This window comes from Aquila chrysaetos, chromosome 10 (assembly GCF_900496995.4).
Source record: "Aquila chrysaetos chrysaetos chromosome 10, bAquChr1.4, whole genome shotgun sequence".
Taxonomy (NCBI): domain Eukaryota; kingdom Metazoa; phylum Chordata; class Aves; order Accipitriformes; family Accipitridae; genus Aquila; species Aquila chrysaetos.
In genome coordinates this window covers 41,980,759-41,995,304 of record NC_044013.1, presented here as the reverse complement: position 1 = coordinate 41,995,304, position 14,546 = coordinate 41,980,759, and the positions used below count along the sequence as shown (strand labels likewise).

Here is a 14,546-nt window from a genome sequence, read left to right as displayed (position 1 = left end):
CAGACTTGATTTCAATTTCTGGAGGATAATAGCATTAGCACACATCAGAATGAGCTTGCAATATGCATACAGGCAGCAGCAGCACAGGGAGACAGACAGAGCCAAGGACAGCTGAGCTGCTGCGGCTCCTGGGGGACCCTCCCGAGCATCTCTGATGCTCCGGGTTTCAAAGCAGCAGGGGACATCCCGAATCACTGCCATGTCCCAGGAAGATTTCAAATCCCCGGCCGGGGGAGCAGGCAGGGGAGTGACTGGCCCCAAGGCAGCAGCCCCGCTGCCGGGGCGAGAGCTCGCCGGGACGGGGCCGCGGGGTTTTCTCGCGGCTGCGCCAACGCTGCACATCGCTCTCCGCCAGCAAAGCCCTCGTGCTCCTGAGCGGTCCCCTCGCAGCCCAGACCGAGCCATGGGACACGATACAGCCTGCCCTTCCTTGAATCATTATTAAAATGTTCATTAAAAGAAAATGTACGGCAGCACCCAACAGCGTGCTTGCCCTGCAGCCGGGGTCCCTCTGGGGCTCAGTCCTTCCAGCTGACCTGGCCATGAGCAAGCTGGTTAGCCAAACCGTCGGTGGCTCGCATCAACTGATCGAAAAACTGAACGAGGAGTGGGTCAGGTCCTGTAAGTACTTAAGATTTACTGGTAAAACAGCAGCCAGCTTCTTCACCCCGAGCTAGCGCTGAGCTCAACCTGCTGTTCTCATGGGGATGCTCCGATCCTCCCACTGTTCCTTCCTCCTGCCCTGCCCAGGGTTACTCTCCTGCATCTTATTCATCCCAGAACTGTTGGGTCGGGAATTACTATTACATGGGCATTTCTGGTGCTGCAGAAGCAAAAGGCTACAAAGAGCACCAATCCCAGTTCATTAAAAAAGCATTAATTTTAAAAACAAAACTAGGCAGATGGCAAGAACCGATGCTGCCAAGGTTTTGCAAATCCCCCCCCCCCCCGAAAGCAGAAGCCACCTGTGTGCCATCCCCTCTTCCAGCGTGGAAATTCAACACGCCACAACCTGCAGCGCTCCCCAGGCAGGCAGCATCTTGCTCTGGTGCCACATACATTTTCCTGACAAATGAGTGTAAAATGCCCGGCTTGTCTGCCTGGCCGCCCCAAACAGCCCTCGGGAACGGCAGCTGCAGAGCCTCATCGCATCGGGCTGCCCCTGGAAAGCAGCACCAAGCCCTGCTCCTTTAGGAGAGCCGGCAATTCACCCAAATAAAAGCTTTCTAAATTCATGTGATGCAGAGAAAGCTATTGCCTCGATTCAAGTGCCAGGCAATGAGACTGCCTCATCCCTGGGTTACAAAGGCCATCATACTCCTTGATAGAACTCAGCATATCTTTTATCAGGTGTTGTATAATAAGGCAAGTAAAAAACCACAATAAATTCAAGCTAAGATCCTAACAGATACAAATTTCTCGAATATTCCAAAGCTCAAAACGGGGCAGATTTGAAGACCAAATGCGTGCATGTGTGTGTGTGTGTGTGTGCAGGCAAGGGTGGGCAAAGGTAAATCACACATACTACAGTACTGCAACGCCAACATTTTTATATCTTACTTGGAGCCACATTTTTAAAATATTAAATGCTTTATTACCTGCCTTGATTAGGCTTGGCATTGGCAAGGTCAGATCACCTGGTTTTCCAGCAAAGCTGATGAATTATTTTGGCTGCTCCAGACATAAGACCTGATCCTATTAAATCCTTAGTTCCCCTACCCTCAACACGTAAGAGCAGATAATCTCCCCGCGCGTGACCGACAGCGTGGTCAGAGACGCGGTACCGCACAGTGACACGTGCCCGGCTCTGCCGCGCAGGCAACCTGCTGACGGGGTCGTGCATCGCTGCGGGGGGGGGGGGGGGGCCGGCTGCCTTCGGATTAAAGCAGTGCCCGAGCTCAGGGCCAAGCCCGAGAGCCCTCAACTGCGGGACCCGAGGCGTTCAGCTCCAGCGGGACCCATCCTGCCACACAAGCACTGACCCTGGTAAAGCACTGGTCTGAGTAACACACCGCTACATGAGATGCCGTTGCTCAGGGTCAGAAGCAGCCCTGAGTGATGGACCCCCCTGGAATTTCCAAACGGGCAGAGGGCAGGGGTTTCCCTTGCCAGCGCTTTGGACAAACACTGCGGCCGCAGCACAGCTGCTTTGCCGGTTTTTATTGCTGACGCTACTGGGCCAAGCGAACCCGGGCATCGGTGCCCGAGTGGGCTAATCACAAAAGCAGCAGACTTTGTAGGCAAGACTTCTAGACCCTACGATGAGACCCGCTAGAGAGCAGGCAGAGTTCTTTATCCTAAAATTTTCAGGTGAGGCCCACAATTTTAGGAATTGACCTTGGAAAACCTTCAGCCTGGCTTTCAGAGCTGTAGAAGGGGTGACGGACTGCTGGTGATTGTCTTGTCTTTTTGATGCCTCAAGGAGTAAGGGACCTTGTAACTGATACTTTGGCATTTATTGTCACTTAAAATAGCCTGGCAATCAGCGAGAGGAACCGCTATACTCACCACTCATCTTGCAGGAGGAAGGAGGTCAGCAATTTAGCCCAGAAAAGGTCATACGGCTGCTCCATAATGGGGTGTAGGATTGCGAGACAGCGAAAGCTTCGCTCCAAGTCATTAGCGAGCGTTACAATGGCAAGAGGACGGGGTTTGCCCGGGCGTAAGGAAACGACTTGACTGCACCAGCTGCCCTGCGAAGGCAAAGGGCAAGCGACGAGGTCGCATCCGCGTCCTTCGCCTACAAACCCCAGGAGCAGCCTTCGCCCGCCCCAGCACGGGCAGGATGGAAGGTCAGCGCTGGGTTTCACCGTACCCTGGGGCTCTCCCCCCGCCCCAGCTCCCTTGGCGTGCATCTTGTACCCCCTCCCTCCCGGCCGCGCATCCCGCCGGCTCCCAGGGGAAACGGAGATTTCTTTTCAAATATTTTCGGTGAAAACTCCCAACTTCTCCCCACGTTACCATCGCTCACGTTTTTCACGCTGCTTGGTGCCAGCTACCCGCTCACGGCCAGGCAGCGCAGGGTGGGAGCAAACACCCACCCCAGCGACACGGGAGGGTCCCCATCACCCCCCCTCCCCGTTCCTCCCGGGGCATGCCGCGGAGGGGGCTCGGGGCTGGAGGGGGCACCGGGAGCCCTCCCCACCCACCAAGCCAGTGGCGGAGCACGGCTCCCACCTAGCGGGGAGCCCCGCCACGGCCACAAGGGGGGCCGGGGGGGTCCCCGGTTCCTTCTCATCCGAGCTCCTCCCGCAAAGCAGGTGACCTTTTGCTGGCAGCTGGAGGGTAAATGCTTGATAAATAATAAATGGTTCACCCCCCCACCCACCCCACACCCCCCGCTCTTGCCCAGAACCTTTTAATTAAAGTAGTTGAGTTACTCTAAGGTCACAGTGATTGGCATTTCAATCCCAGCCCAGCAACTGCATCCATCAAACAAACGCTATCAAAAAAACACAGAACTCGGGTCTTAACTGTGTTTTCTCCTAATTGCACCAAACACTCGCGCTCACATCCTTCACCCAATAGGTTCCCCGTTACCCACCGGCCGTAACGAACCCGCCGCGCAGAAGAACGTCTGTAACTGCTTCTCCAGCCCGAGACACACTGCAGGACAGCTGGTCCAGCTCGGAGTACTCTGCCTGGGGGAGCCGCCCCAGTGACTTTTTCCAGCACAAAATAAAAAAGAAATTTAATTCCAACTTTCTTGTCTGCTCTGCACAGGAACTCACTCAGGGCGCACTGCAAGGCTGCTGCTCTGGTCTGTGTTCTAAATTTAATATGTTACTGCTCAATATGCTTCAGACAACTAAAGGCACAGCCAAGCTCAGTAAAGATGGAAGGATGAAGCTAGTTACAGCAGATAGAGGGAAAAGCTCTTTAAATAATGTTGGCAATTTTTTAGAGAGCGGACAACAAACAGGAAACCACTGAGCTGCAAATGAAGCGAGTGAGAAATCTCCCTTGTGTTACTGCATTGAACTTCATAGCACTTCTCCTTTTGAAGTACTTCCACTTGCAATTTTTGGCAAGCTAAGAGCATCATCGACAGTTAAAAATGCAAAACAGGATGCTCAAAATAAAATTTTTGCCTCTAAAAATCCACGAAAGGCAAAGACACAGAGCTGTTGGTCTCTCTTCCCTCGGGCTGGCAATAATCCTTTGGCCCAAGCAAGAAAACCAGGCGCAAGGAGGGAAATTCACATCCCAGCTGCCAGAAATTTCCTAAGGAGGGCAACTCGCCTTGGTCCTCAGCCAAACAGGAGTCTGCCGCAATTGAGGGAAACCCCCATCCAAAGGCTGGCTGCCAAGGAGCAAAGGGCTTGCAACGATTTACCCTCGGTACATGTCTCCTCTCCAGTGCCGTTTCAGACTGAATCTCATTTTAATGCACTTTTGTCATCTGTTTACATTAAAATTTCTCCTACCCTTGACCCAGCACAGTGGTTCCGAAACTCGGCTACTGAAGATGGGTGCGTCCATTACATTCCCCTCTCAGGGGCTGCTACGTATGGATTTTGTGATTCGGGCAGTAACTCCTGCTCCACGCGGAAGAACCTTGCTCGGGCAGGTGTACGTGCCACCAAGGTCAGCTCTGGAAACAGATCCTCCAGAGCTTACAGCTACAGCAGTGCTACGCAGAAGGGTTTTGCTCTTCATAATAAAATCTTGCACTCCTCTAGAATTACAGAGCAGAATTAGGAATAAAGTTTGACCTTCCAAGGATAACCGAGTAATTGTACTGTAATTACACTGCTACCAGGAAGTGAATCAAGCCACACAAAAACAACCCACAGGCATTTGTAAATCCTTGTTTTCACTGCCATACAACACAGATTCCTAACAGAGGTTTTTTGCATCACATACAGCAGCAGCATCACTAAATTGCGTTGCGGAGAATGAGTCTGGGAGGTAGGTACGAAACCAAAAGGAAATCCCTCCCTTTTCATTGTAGGGGACAGCCAGACAAGGAGGGAGAGATTTGTTTGACAGGATTTACACCTGTTCATTTGTGGTGGTGGTGGTACTTTGTTTTTTTTTTTAAAAAAGAAAAAAACAAACACAAAAGAAAAAAAAGGAAAAAAACCACAAAAACGAAAAAAAAGGAAAAAACCACACAAACGAAAAAAGGAAAAAAAAAAGTAATTGTTTTTCATATAGCCCAAAGCCAAAATCTTTAATAAAAAATAAGCTAGGCACTGGAGTTTGCAGGCATGGGAAGAATGACATTCTAATTGGCTCCAAATCCTAGTAAGATTGATTGTTATTTTCTTACGTTATTCTATGCCGAAGTTTCCATGACTATTTCTGCCACAGCACTCAACTTTCTCTTCAGCAAACAGCTGCAACATCGCATCTTTCACACTCCTGAGGTGACCAATTTCATTAAGTGTCACTAAAAAACTGCAAAGGTCCAAATTATCTGGTATTGTTACACTTTATCCTACTCTGAATTTAAGCAAATGATGGAATAGGAAGAGCATATTATTATGTTTAGATAAATAGCAACTGTCCTCAATTAACTATACAAAGATGACACTTCAGTCAGGTGTTACAATGCACCAGGCAAGCGGTATCTGCCATTACAACAGCAGGACTGTCACAAGGCCTGTACGGTCAAGTGCAGGAAGTTAAGAAACATCTTTCCTACCGCAAATAAGATACCTGAAGAGGCAGAACTTCCAATTTTTAAAGAAAATGTTTAATTTTCCACTTTTATACTCATATTTTCCAAGTCACAATTTGAGATAACATTCTTGAACCTCAAAAAAAAAATTATCTCCAATTTTACAAATGGGGAGATGGAAGAAAGCGTGCCACATGCACAATCACCGAAGGCACTAGACCTGGATAACTGAGGCATATTCCCCCTAAGAAAGTGTCTCTCAATCACCAGGCTGTGGAGGCAGAAACGCTGGCTCCTGAGCAGGTGACTGCCACAGCCAGGGCACATCCTGCTGCTGAGCATCACAGGACAACAGCACAGCTGTTAGGAGGGTAAGGGATTTTCCTTCTGCGTTTCTGCCAACTCTGGCGTCTGCTCCTCCTGATCTTTCTTCTTTCCCTGTATCTCCTCCAACACAGTTTGAAGCTGCAGGTGTAATACAGAACCCCTGGTTTCAACACCCTGATGATCCTCTTGCGCTACCTAAAGACAGATGATCACCAAAAAAAACAGGGTCATAAAAAGTTTCTGTCCCAGCATGACTGAAGACAGCAATAGAAAGCAACAGCCCCAGTTTGTATGCCCAGAAAAAGCCAATAGAAAAGTTCAAATTCATGCTTAAGATTATTGTGAAGGTACAGTACAGTACCAAGGTATCCCCAGGCCAAGAAATTTAAAATGAGACTGCTGACCTCAAGCTAAAAGATGAAAGTAAGTTAGTGATTTCATCTTTTCACTTGCTCATTGGACAGTGCACTTTAAGCAGCACCAATTTCTGTTCCTCTTCAGCCTCTTTTATTGGGGAAAGCACTACAGACGCTCACCCAGAGATCACTGGATGATGAGGAGAATGGAGAGCGTATTACAAAAGAGAATAATAAATGGACTTAGCTAACAGAGTTTAAAACTGCAGCTTTTATAAACAGCTCTTCTCCCTTCTTTTTGAGGGTGTTCAACTACAAGGACAGCACTCATAGAAAAAATGGTAATCAGTTAGTCATAAACAAGGTAAAAGATTTCTAACCATCACAGAGCAGCTGTATTCTGCTCTACCTGACGTGCTGTTCTAGAAGCATCTTCAGTTTGGTTTTTTACCCCATTTTATGTTAAGAGTTACATGACAATTGCCTGAAGTAACGAGGCACTAGACTCCACGTGCCCGGGAGCCATTTCCTCTCTTGTACGTCAGAGAAAACAGAAAACAGTAGCAGAACACTTTGGACAGGTCTTTTGGACAGTTATTTTCTTGCCAAAAACATAAGTAAACAACCCCCAGACAACCAACCTCTATTTCAATACCTTAAAAAAAACCCAAATTAAAAAAAAAAAACAACAAAACAAACCTCAACAACCCAAGCTGCAAGATTTATGCAAAAAATTCCAGCTCAGGATCAAGATTGAAGAACAAAAGCAAGAGTGCATTGGACTACTTAACTATTAAAAAGAGATGGAAAAATGTGTTCATTATCTTCAAGCCAGAAGAGGTTCTCATTTACCCCCTGCTACCTTATTGAGATAACATGTATACGGCAATACGTATTTCCAAATGGTTTACATAGACACACTGATGGATGATTTGAAAGCACTGAAGCCTTAAATCTCTCATCACCAGAACAAGTACTTCTCTTTTCTGTCCCACAAGAAGTACCTTAACCTTGGCCCGTCACGTTCACGACCAAGAGAAAAGTTTACTCTGCACGGCAAAGACGTTTTACTACAACCATCAGGCATGTGACTGTTTTGCTGAGAATTTAGTTCAGACTAACTCAACATTAAGGGCCTGGAAGTGAAGTTTTCTGAGTCCACTGGCCAAGTAACTCTGTGAATATTTCATACTTACTTTATCTGTTCCTCGTCTCTGTAAAATTATCCCACTGGCTAAAAGGGCTTTTCCTGTTTCTTCAAACAATTTTTCTTCTTCAATTTTTCCTTCTTCCTTCAGTTCGTTGAATTTCTCAACAAACCTAGATTTCAAGATTGTGTTTTTACTCTCACAAATAACGTTTTACTTCACTGACTTAAGAGGAGAAAGGGACAAGTTTCAGAAATGTTTCTAGTTTAATTACAAATAAATCTTACCTCTGGCAAGTAGATTTGTAGTTTGATTGCGACAGGTTGAAAGGTCTTGGACCACTGCCATAAACTTTGTAAAACTTCCTATTCAAAAAATAAGAGAGTTTCATTTTTCAAACCATCAAGAAGGGATATGTCTTGGAGCATATAAACAACATCAGAGTCAGTTAATCTAGGCTACAACAAAAAGCGTTCACGTAACTATTTCTCCGTTTTCTGTGAGCTATTATGTTATGCAGAGATATTCCTCCCAGAGTTTTTAAATTGTTTTAATACATTCTAGCTCACCTTCACCACCGCCGGGGAGCCAGAGGAGCACCGTAACTCCTTCACAGAGGGTCTAAGTTAGCCCATCCTGGCCACCCAAGGCGCCTGACAGGAGCTCTGCGTCCCGTCCGCCTTCTCTGTTGCCTTCCGCACCTCCGCCCGCGATTAATAAACACAGGGGAGATAACAGGCTAGAAACGGGTAAACGCGGTCTCTCTGCGATAGAAAGAGGCAGAGAAGACACTGCTGGAAATTCCAGTGTCAAGGGCAGCCGCATTCCCTCCGCAGGGCTAGCGACAAGGGGCAGAGGAAGGTCCGCGGGGAACGGCGGAGCGAACGGCGGAGCTCAGGCACCCCTCGGCGGCCGCCCAGGGGAGGGAAAGCGGTAACTCACGCTCTCACTTCGTCCTCCTGGTAGAAGATGGGGCGGACGACATCCTTCACCTTGCCGTAGCGCGGCCGCGGCAGCCGGTAGACGGGCTCCCTCAGCGGGGGGAAGGCAGCGTAGACGTCGAACCACAACGGCTTCTTGATCACCCCGATGCGGAGCAGGTTGCGGGTCCTGCCGGGAGAGAAGAGCGGCGAGGAGAGCTCAGGGGACAGCCGGCCCGGCCCGGCCTTACGCCTCCCTCCTCGCGGAACCCCGCGACTCCCGCTTCGCCCTCCCAAACCCCCGCGCCGGTCGGCAAGCAGGGAGACCCTCCGCACCGGCTGAACACGCTCCCTATCTTCTGCATGCGGTTCCCCGCCATGGCGGCGCCGGCGGCCGGGCCTCCCCTAGCAACGCCGCCACCCTAGCAACGCTCTGCCCTTCCGCCCGGAAGCGGAAACGCGCGTCCGCTCCGCCCCGCTCCGCTCCGCCGACCGGGCCGCTGCCAAGCGCCGAAGGAAGGCGGCGCCCAGGCAGCGCCAGCCGATGGCCGAGCAGGGGATCAGCCGAATCGTGTCCTCTGTGTGTGTGTGTGTCCCCTCAATTTAAAGGGCCAGCGCCGCCGTCCCCCACGGCCACCCACTGCCCGAACGCGAACACGCGGGGCCGCGGCCCGCCGCCTCGGTTGAGCACTGCAGCCTTCTCACCTCCCTCGCAGCCCGGCCGTGGCCCCCCGGGGGCTGGTCTCCCCTCCGGGGATGGCGGGGCCTGGTCTCTGCGGGTGGGATGGCCGCCCTCACCCACCTCAGCCCCAGTTCGGGAAGGAGCAGGAGTCCCGAGGCCCGTGGAAAGCCACGTCTCCTCAGGAGGCCTCTGCCGCCATGTCGTTCACCTGAGGGAGGCGAAGGGCCATGTCGTGCACCTGAGGGAGGCAAAGGCGGCAGCGGCGCGGGGAACCCCCGGCCTGGGCCTTGCCCCCACCGAGGGCTCGGGTCCGTCCCCAGCTGGGGAGGGGTCCGTGCCCGTGTCGGCTCCCCGCTGAGCACTGGGGAAGCCGGTATCCCAGCGTTAGGGGCACCAAACGCCAGGGGAGAGTCGGGGACTGGGGAGCACTGGGCTCGACCCCGACCCTCGCCTTCCACCCCAGCCCAGCCTTCGGACACGCTCGCACCGCCAGAAGCACTGAGCGTCCATCCTCTGCTTCCAAATAATACCCGCTCCTCCGGGCCAAAGCGCAGCTCCGGGGGTCTGGGGGGGGTTGGTGAGGGGGTACAGCAGCAGGGTTTGGGGTCGCAGCCCTCCGGGAGGTGCTGTGGACGGGCAAAAAAGGGCGGGCCATGTCCAAAAATACCAGAGTCCTCCTTAGCACCCACCCTGTGATAAAACGACACCAGCTGTGCTTCCCTAAAGCCCGCCCGGCCTTAGGGCTGTGAGCGGCGGCAACCAAGACGGCGGATAAACCCCGTCCCCGAAGGCAGCAGTTGTCACCCCGTTACGCTCGCCGAGCACGTGCGGACCCTGGCAGGGCGGCCTGGCTGCCATCTCCGGTTTCTGACGGAGCCGTTGGGGCTGCCTCGCTGCCGGCCTCGGCTGACGGGAGAGGACAGATGTCCCGGACGAGGGAGACGGTCCTAAGGAAAGAAGGAGCCGCCGTCGCCCACGCCGGCCGGTCCCACGAGGAGGGGACGCGTCGGAGACGGCCGTCGCACGCTGCGCCCACGCCTCCTCCGTGACGTTGTTTTTCTCCGTACGGCAGGAATGACGTCCCCAGGGGCTGGGGCTCCTCTTCTCCACCCGTGGCACTTCGCATCTGCCCTGTCTGCTGTCCCCCCCGAGCTGAGCACCGCTATGTCCCCATGGCAGCCAAGGAGCTTGGGGACCGGTGGTGACGTTGGGCTGCAAACCGTCACCAGCAGTGGGATGCGGGGAGGACCAGTCTCGCTCCGGTCGCCTTTTGGTGTTGGGTCTCACCTGGATGGAGAGCCAACGGTGGGATTTGCCACCGTGGTTTGCACAAGCCCTGTCTGGGGTTTGCACCGTGGCCTGATCCTGCCCTGGCCAGCCCCAGCACTGCTTGCTGGGCCCAGGAGGTGGCAGCAGACGGCGCCTGGCTGTCCAGCACAGAGCCCCAGTCTGTATTTTTTACCTTGATTAATAAAATCCAGGCTGTTTGCCCTGTGTAAACAGCTTTCCCCCAGTCAGCGTTTCCACCAGCCTGACTTGGGAGAAGTGTGCAGCAGCGAGCGATGCGTGGTCACTAGGTGCAGCCCTTAGCTTGGGAATGAGCTGATGGGGAAAAAAATACATCCCTCCTTCCATCTTCCAGCCTTGGGAAGGAAGGGGGCAGTAAATTTCCACCGCAGACTGAGAGCCAGCAGGTACTCGATGCCAGTCTAAAACACCTCTAGCATTCATCGTCATCTGACCGCAGTTTTGAGTCCTGGGCTTTTCTCAGCTGCTGGTTTTCTTAAAACACGGTTTTGAAAGAAAAACCCTTGCCCCTGTAGAGCAGAAGAATTCAAAAGGGAGTCGCTGGGACAGATCCAGGGCTGCATCTGAGCTGCTCAAAGGACTGGGCAGGCCCTGGTCTTTTCAGCTCTTTGAAAAAGCCCTGGCTCCCCCGCGGGCTCACGACAGCTTGCTTGGCTGCGGCGGGAAGGCAACATCCAGGGTTTCTCCAGCATTTCGATGCTTTTGACATTTAAGGCAAGAATGCCTTGACTTTTTCCAGCATCTTCGTTCACAGGGAAGGTTTCCAAGCCACACGTGAGACTGGGAAGCTCTACTCCTGCCAGCAACCGAAAGCTGCTCCCGGACAGCTGGCGCAGGGCAGGCAGACTCTGGCCCCATCCCTGCAAGCGAGGGGGATGCTCCACATGCCCCCCGGCTCTGCCGCTGCCACCCAAGGCTGCCCACGAAGTGAAATGCCCGCCGCCGGGGAAATAACCCTCCTCCTGCGAGTCACGGGCTGCCCACGGCAAGCAGAGGTGGAACCGTGGAGCCGTCCCCGGGGTTCACAGCCCGTCTGGCAAGACACCGCCTTGCTAAGGCTGCCCAGGGGGGCATTTCTCAAGGACAGCACAGACCGGACAGCCCAAAAGTCCTACTCTTCCCCAAACCGAAGGGCTTGACACCCAGGTTTTGGGTGCTGGCTGGGGACGCAGCAGGCCAGCTCCTGTAAGTGGGGCTTGACGGACCCCTGCCCTTCCCTCATACCTGGGACAGACCCCCCCCTCATCTCTGGGTCCATGTGCTGCTTTTTGAGCCTCCGAGGAGTTTCTCACTAAAAGTTTTCCTCCTCCAGCCTGTTGCAGGGAACACAAAAGGAAGGGGAAGCCAAGCCCAGCGCTGAGCAGGCAATTCCCTGCAGGAGTGATGCTGGGACCAGACCCTTCAGGAGCAATTCCACCAACGCCGTCCAGCTCCACGCTCTCCAACTTCACAGACCCGGCGATCCCGCCAGCTCGGCACAGTGCAGAAACATGCAGGGCTGGAGATGAATAACATGTATTTCAGAAATAATTCATTATAATAACGTATTTCCATTCCGCCAGGAGACACCGCGAAGGAGCCAGACTGCCTGCTTGACAGACGCGGAGGAGTTGCTGTGCGATAGCTGATGAAACAGTTTAAAGAAAACTCACACGCCCCGTCCCCAAGAGGCTTGTTATTTTCAGAATGAAGTGGTTAAGCCACAGCATTTTTCCTTTTCCGCTCTTGCCTGAAAGGCAGGTCGCCACACGTGTAGCCGGCCACGGGTGTGCCGGGAGCTTCCATAGGGACCCGCAGGCACGGCCCCCCCACTGCCAGCGTGGGATGGCAGTTCTGCTTCCCAGCTCGCTCGGTGCCAGGATGGTTTCCCCACTGCAGAGCCCACCCTCGGAGCCTCCGACCCGAGTGGAGCCCTTTGCCTTGGACCCCGGCTGAAACCCTGGCGTGGGGACGGCAGAGGGGAGCAGTGGGTGCCCCACGCACCCACCGTGCTTTGGGGTGGTTTTGCTTTGTCCGCTGAGGTGAAGCAGGGAGGAACGGGGACGGGGTGTCCCCAGAGCATCCTCAGCTGTGCCAGGGCTTTTCCCCAAATCCTGGGCTCTCGCTGCCGCTCGCTCGCCGCTCGCTCCCGGTGCTCTTCTCGCACTCTCCCACAACAGGCACCGGAGGGGACCTGCTCCCAAACCAAACATCCTGCCGGGTGGAAGCAGAAATTGCTCCTGGATGGAGACAGGAGCTCACCAGCGACAGGTCTCCCACAGCGCTCGCTTTCTTGAGAAAATTGTCGGATGCAAATTCAGCACCGATACGAGCAGAGAGGCAAAGAGCCAGGGCGGCTTTTGGGCATCTGCAGCCATGAGGGGCATAGCTAGAGCTGGGCTAGAGCTGGCATTTCCCTCCCCACCCCGATTTCTTTCTTTTTTCCCCTGTAAAGAAATGGGAGCAAAAAAGCAAAATACACCTGAGTGTTAAGAGTACGACGACTTTATTATATGAATTACTATTAAACATCTTTAAGAAAAAAATCACTTATGGAAATAAATTCTAAAATAGCAACACTCACAAACATCACAGATTGTTTTGCTTTGTTTTGTTCTTTTTAAACCATTTTGTATAGAAGTGATACAAACATCACTGAGAATTGTATATTTTCATGTAAGAAATGCATTTTGGCTTCCAAGCCGGTTTTAGTGGCCTTTCTACTTATTAGACCTGATTTTTTTTTTTAAAGGACACAAAAAACAATCACTCTTCATCCTCCATTAAAATGATGCTTTGTGCCTCCAAGATATTTTGAAATGGCTACAGCGTGACATCATTCAGAGAGGCTTTGCCTAGCCTAGGATATTTAAGGGCAAGTTGTTAGACCGTGTTTAGCAAAGACATCCCCAAGCCCCTGCGAAGCCCGCTCCCAACCCTGTGCGCTCACGGCTGCGGTGCCCGCTCTCGGCGCGGGACCCTTCACGGTTAGCGCGCGTTGCCGGACCCAACCAACACAAAACCTTTGCTGGCGGGGTAGACAGAGCCAGCGAGGCTTGGGGGGGGGGGTTCGCACCCACCGCATGCGGCGAGCGGAGGTTGCACGCTGACACCCGTCCCCTCCCCACGGCCCCTGCGCTCCAGCTCGCAGCCCCCCAGCTGCCCTTCCTCTCCCTGCTTTCTCGCAGGACGGCAGCCCTGCTCCCCTGCGCGGGCTCCGTCAGGTCCCGGGAAGCATCGCAGGGAGCAGAGCGATGCCGAAAGGCCTCGGGGACGTGCTCGGCCGGACCAGCCCGAAGCAAAAACAGAGGCAGCCTGCTGTCTCCGGGCTCCTCTCCACCAGCAAACTACGGCTGGGTTACAAAGACGACTCGGAGGCAACGTGTCAACTAACGTGCAGGCTGAGCAGATGGGAGAGGAGGAACGGCGACATTTACCACTAACGCCACTTAAAGCCAGCGGTTCCAGCAGGACTGACCTGTGACGTGATGCAAAACGTGGCTTGCCCAGCGCTAGACTGCCAAAGAGAGCTGAACGCGATCGTCCGCAGCCACGGCACAACGCAGCCCGTCCTCCAGCGAGGACGAGGAGCACGGCAAACCCTCCAGGGGCTCAGCAGCGGGAAGGCATGCTGCAAGCGCCCGGGCTTCGCTGCCTCTCCTCCCCACGCACCAGACCAGCCCTCCAGTAACAACCTCCTTGGCTGGGAGAAGCAGAATTTCCTTCCTGCAAGAGCCCGAGCTCCTGCCCGACTGCCTGTTTGGTGCTTCCTGCGTTCATGGAAACTTCGCTGAAAGTTAAGCCCTCGGTAGCTAAGAGGCGCTGGAACATTGACAAGCTGATCTGGTTCCAAGCTTGATTTTCTTCCAAATATGCAGAGAGCTGCTTTGGACTGGGAGGGAATAACAGCAGCCTCCTACGGACCCCAGAGCCAGCGGAGGGTAGGAAAGGAGCCCCTCCTCTCTCTCCACCAGTCTCGGGCTGGGAATAAAAGTCCCACCCAGGGACTAAAGGACCTTCTGTTCCCAGCGGCAAAGCCCCAGCTTCACACTTAGTCCCTCGCACCTGCAGCCCCACGCTTGCGCCCCGACCCCAGGCAGGGACACATGTCCCTCCAGGCACCCATCCTACCCCACATGGTGCAGAGCAGCCCGGTGCAAATCACGCCGTGCCTCTCCGGCACCTCCCTCCACCCGACAG

The 14,546-nt window shown here is 53.5% G+C and overlaps 2 protein-coding genes across 2 annotated transcripts in view; both read right to left on the bottom strand.

The window, feature by feature from the left end:
* The window catches only part of LOC115347370, a 40,415-nt gene extending 34,963 nt beyond the window's left edge, over positions 1–5,452 (bottom strand). Inside the window, exons 1-2 of the mRNA XM_030028706.2 lie at positions 3,545–5,452; positions 2,509–2,693 (exon numbers count right to left, since the gene is read on the bottom strand). The gene's annotated coding sequence lies outside the window, so the exon portion shown is untranslated. The remainder of the gene's footprint in view (positions 1–2,508; positions 2,694–3,544) is intronic.
* Positions 5,453–5,679: 227 nt separating this feature from the next.
* On the bottom strand, positions 5,680–8,874 carry MRPS23 (mitochondrial ribosomal protein S23). The gene is made up of 5 exons (XM_030028708.1): positions 8,714–8,874; positions 8,400–8,567; positions 7,745–7,822; positions 7,506–7,629; positions 5,680–6,148 (listed from the first exon to the last, which is right to left on the bottom strand). Exons 1-5 carry the CDS (start codon positions 8,755–8,757, stop codon positions 5,990–5,992), a joined length of 573 nt encoding a protein of 190 aa, XP_029884568.1. The 5' UTR covers positions 8,758–8,874; the 3' UTR covers positions 5,680–5,989.
* Between the last annotated feature and the right edge of the window lie 5,672 nt (positions 8,875–14,546).

What these genes read in the sequence shown, in the direction of transcription:
- MRPS23 (XM_030028708.1), bottom strand. Translation starts at nt 8,757, where the DNA reads ATGGCGGGGAACCGCATGCAGAAGATAGGGAGCGTGTTCAGCCG. An exon ending in CAGGAGGACGAAGTGAGAGC is followed by an intron (nt 7,823 to 8,399) that starts GTGAGTTACCGC and finishes TTTTTTGAATAG; the next exon opens with GAAGTTTTACAAAGTTTATG. An exon ending in TACAAATCTACTTGCCAGAG is followed by an intron (nt 7,630 to 7,744) that starts GTAAGATTTATT and finishes CTTGAAATCTAG; the next exon opens with GTTTGTTGAGAAATTCAACG.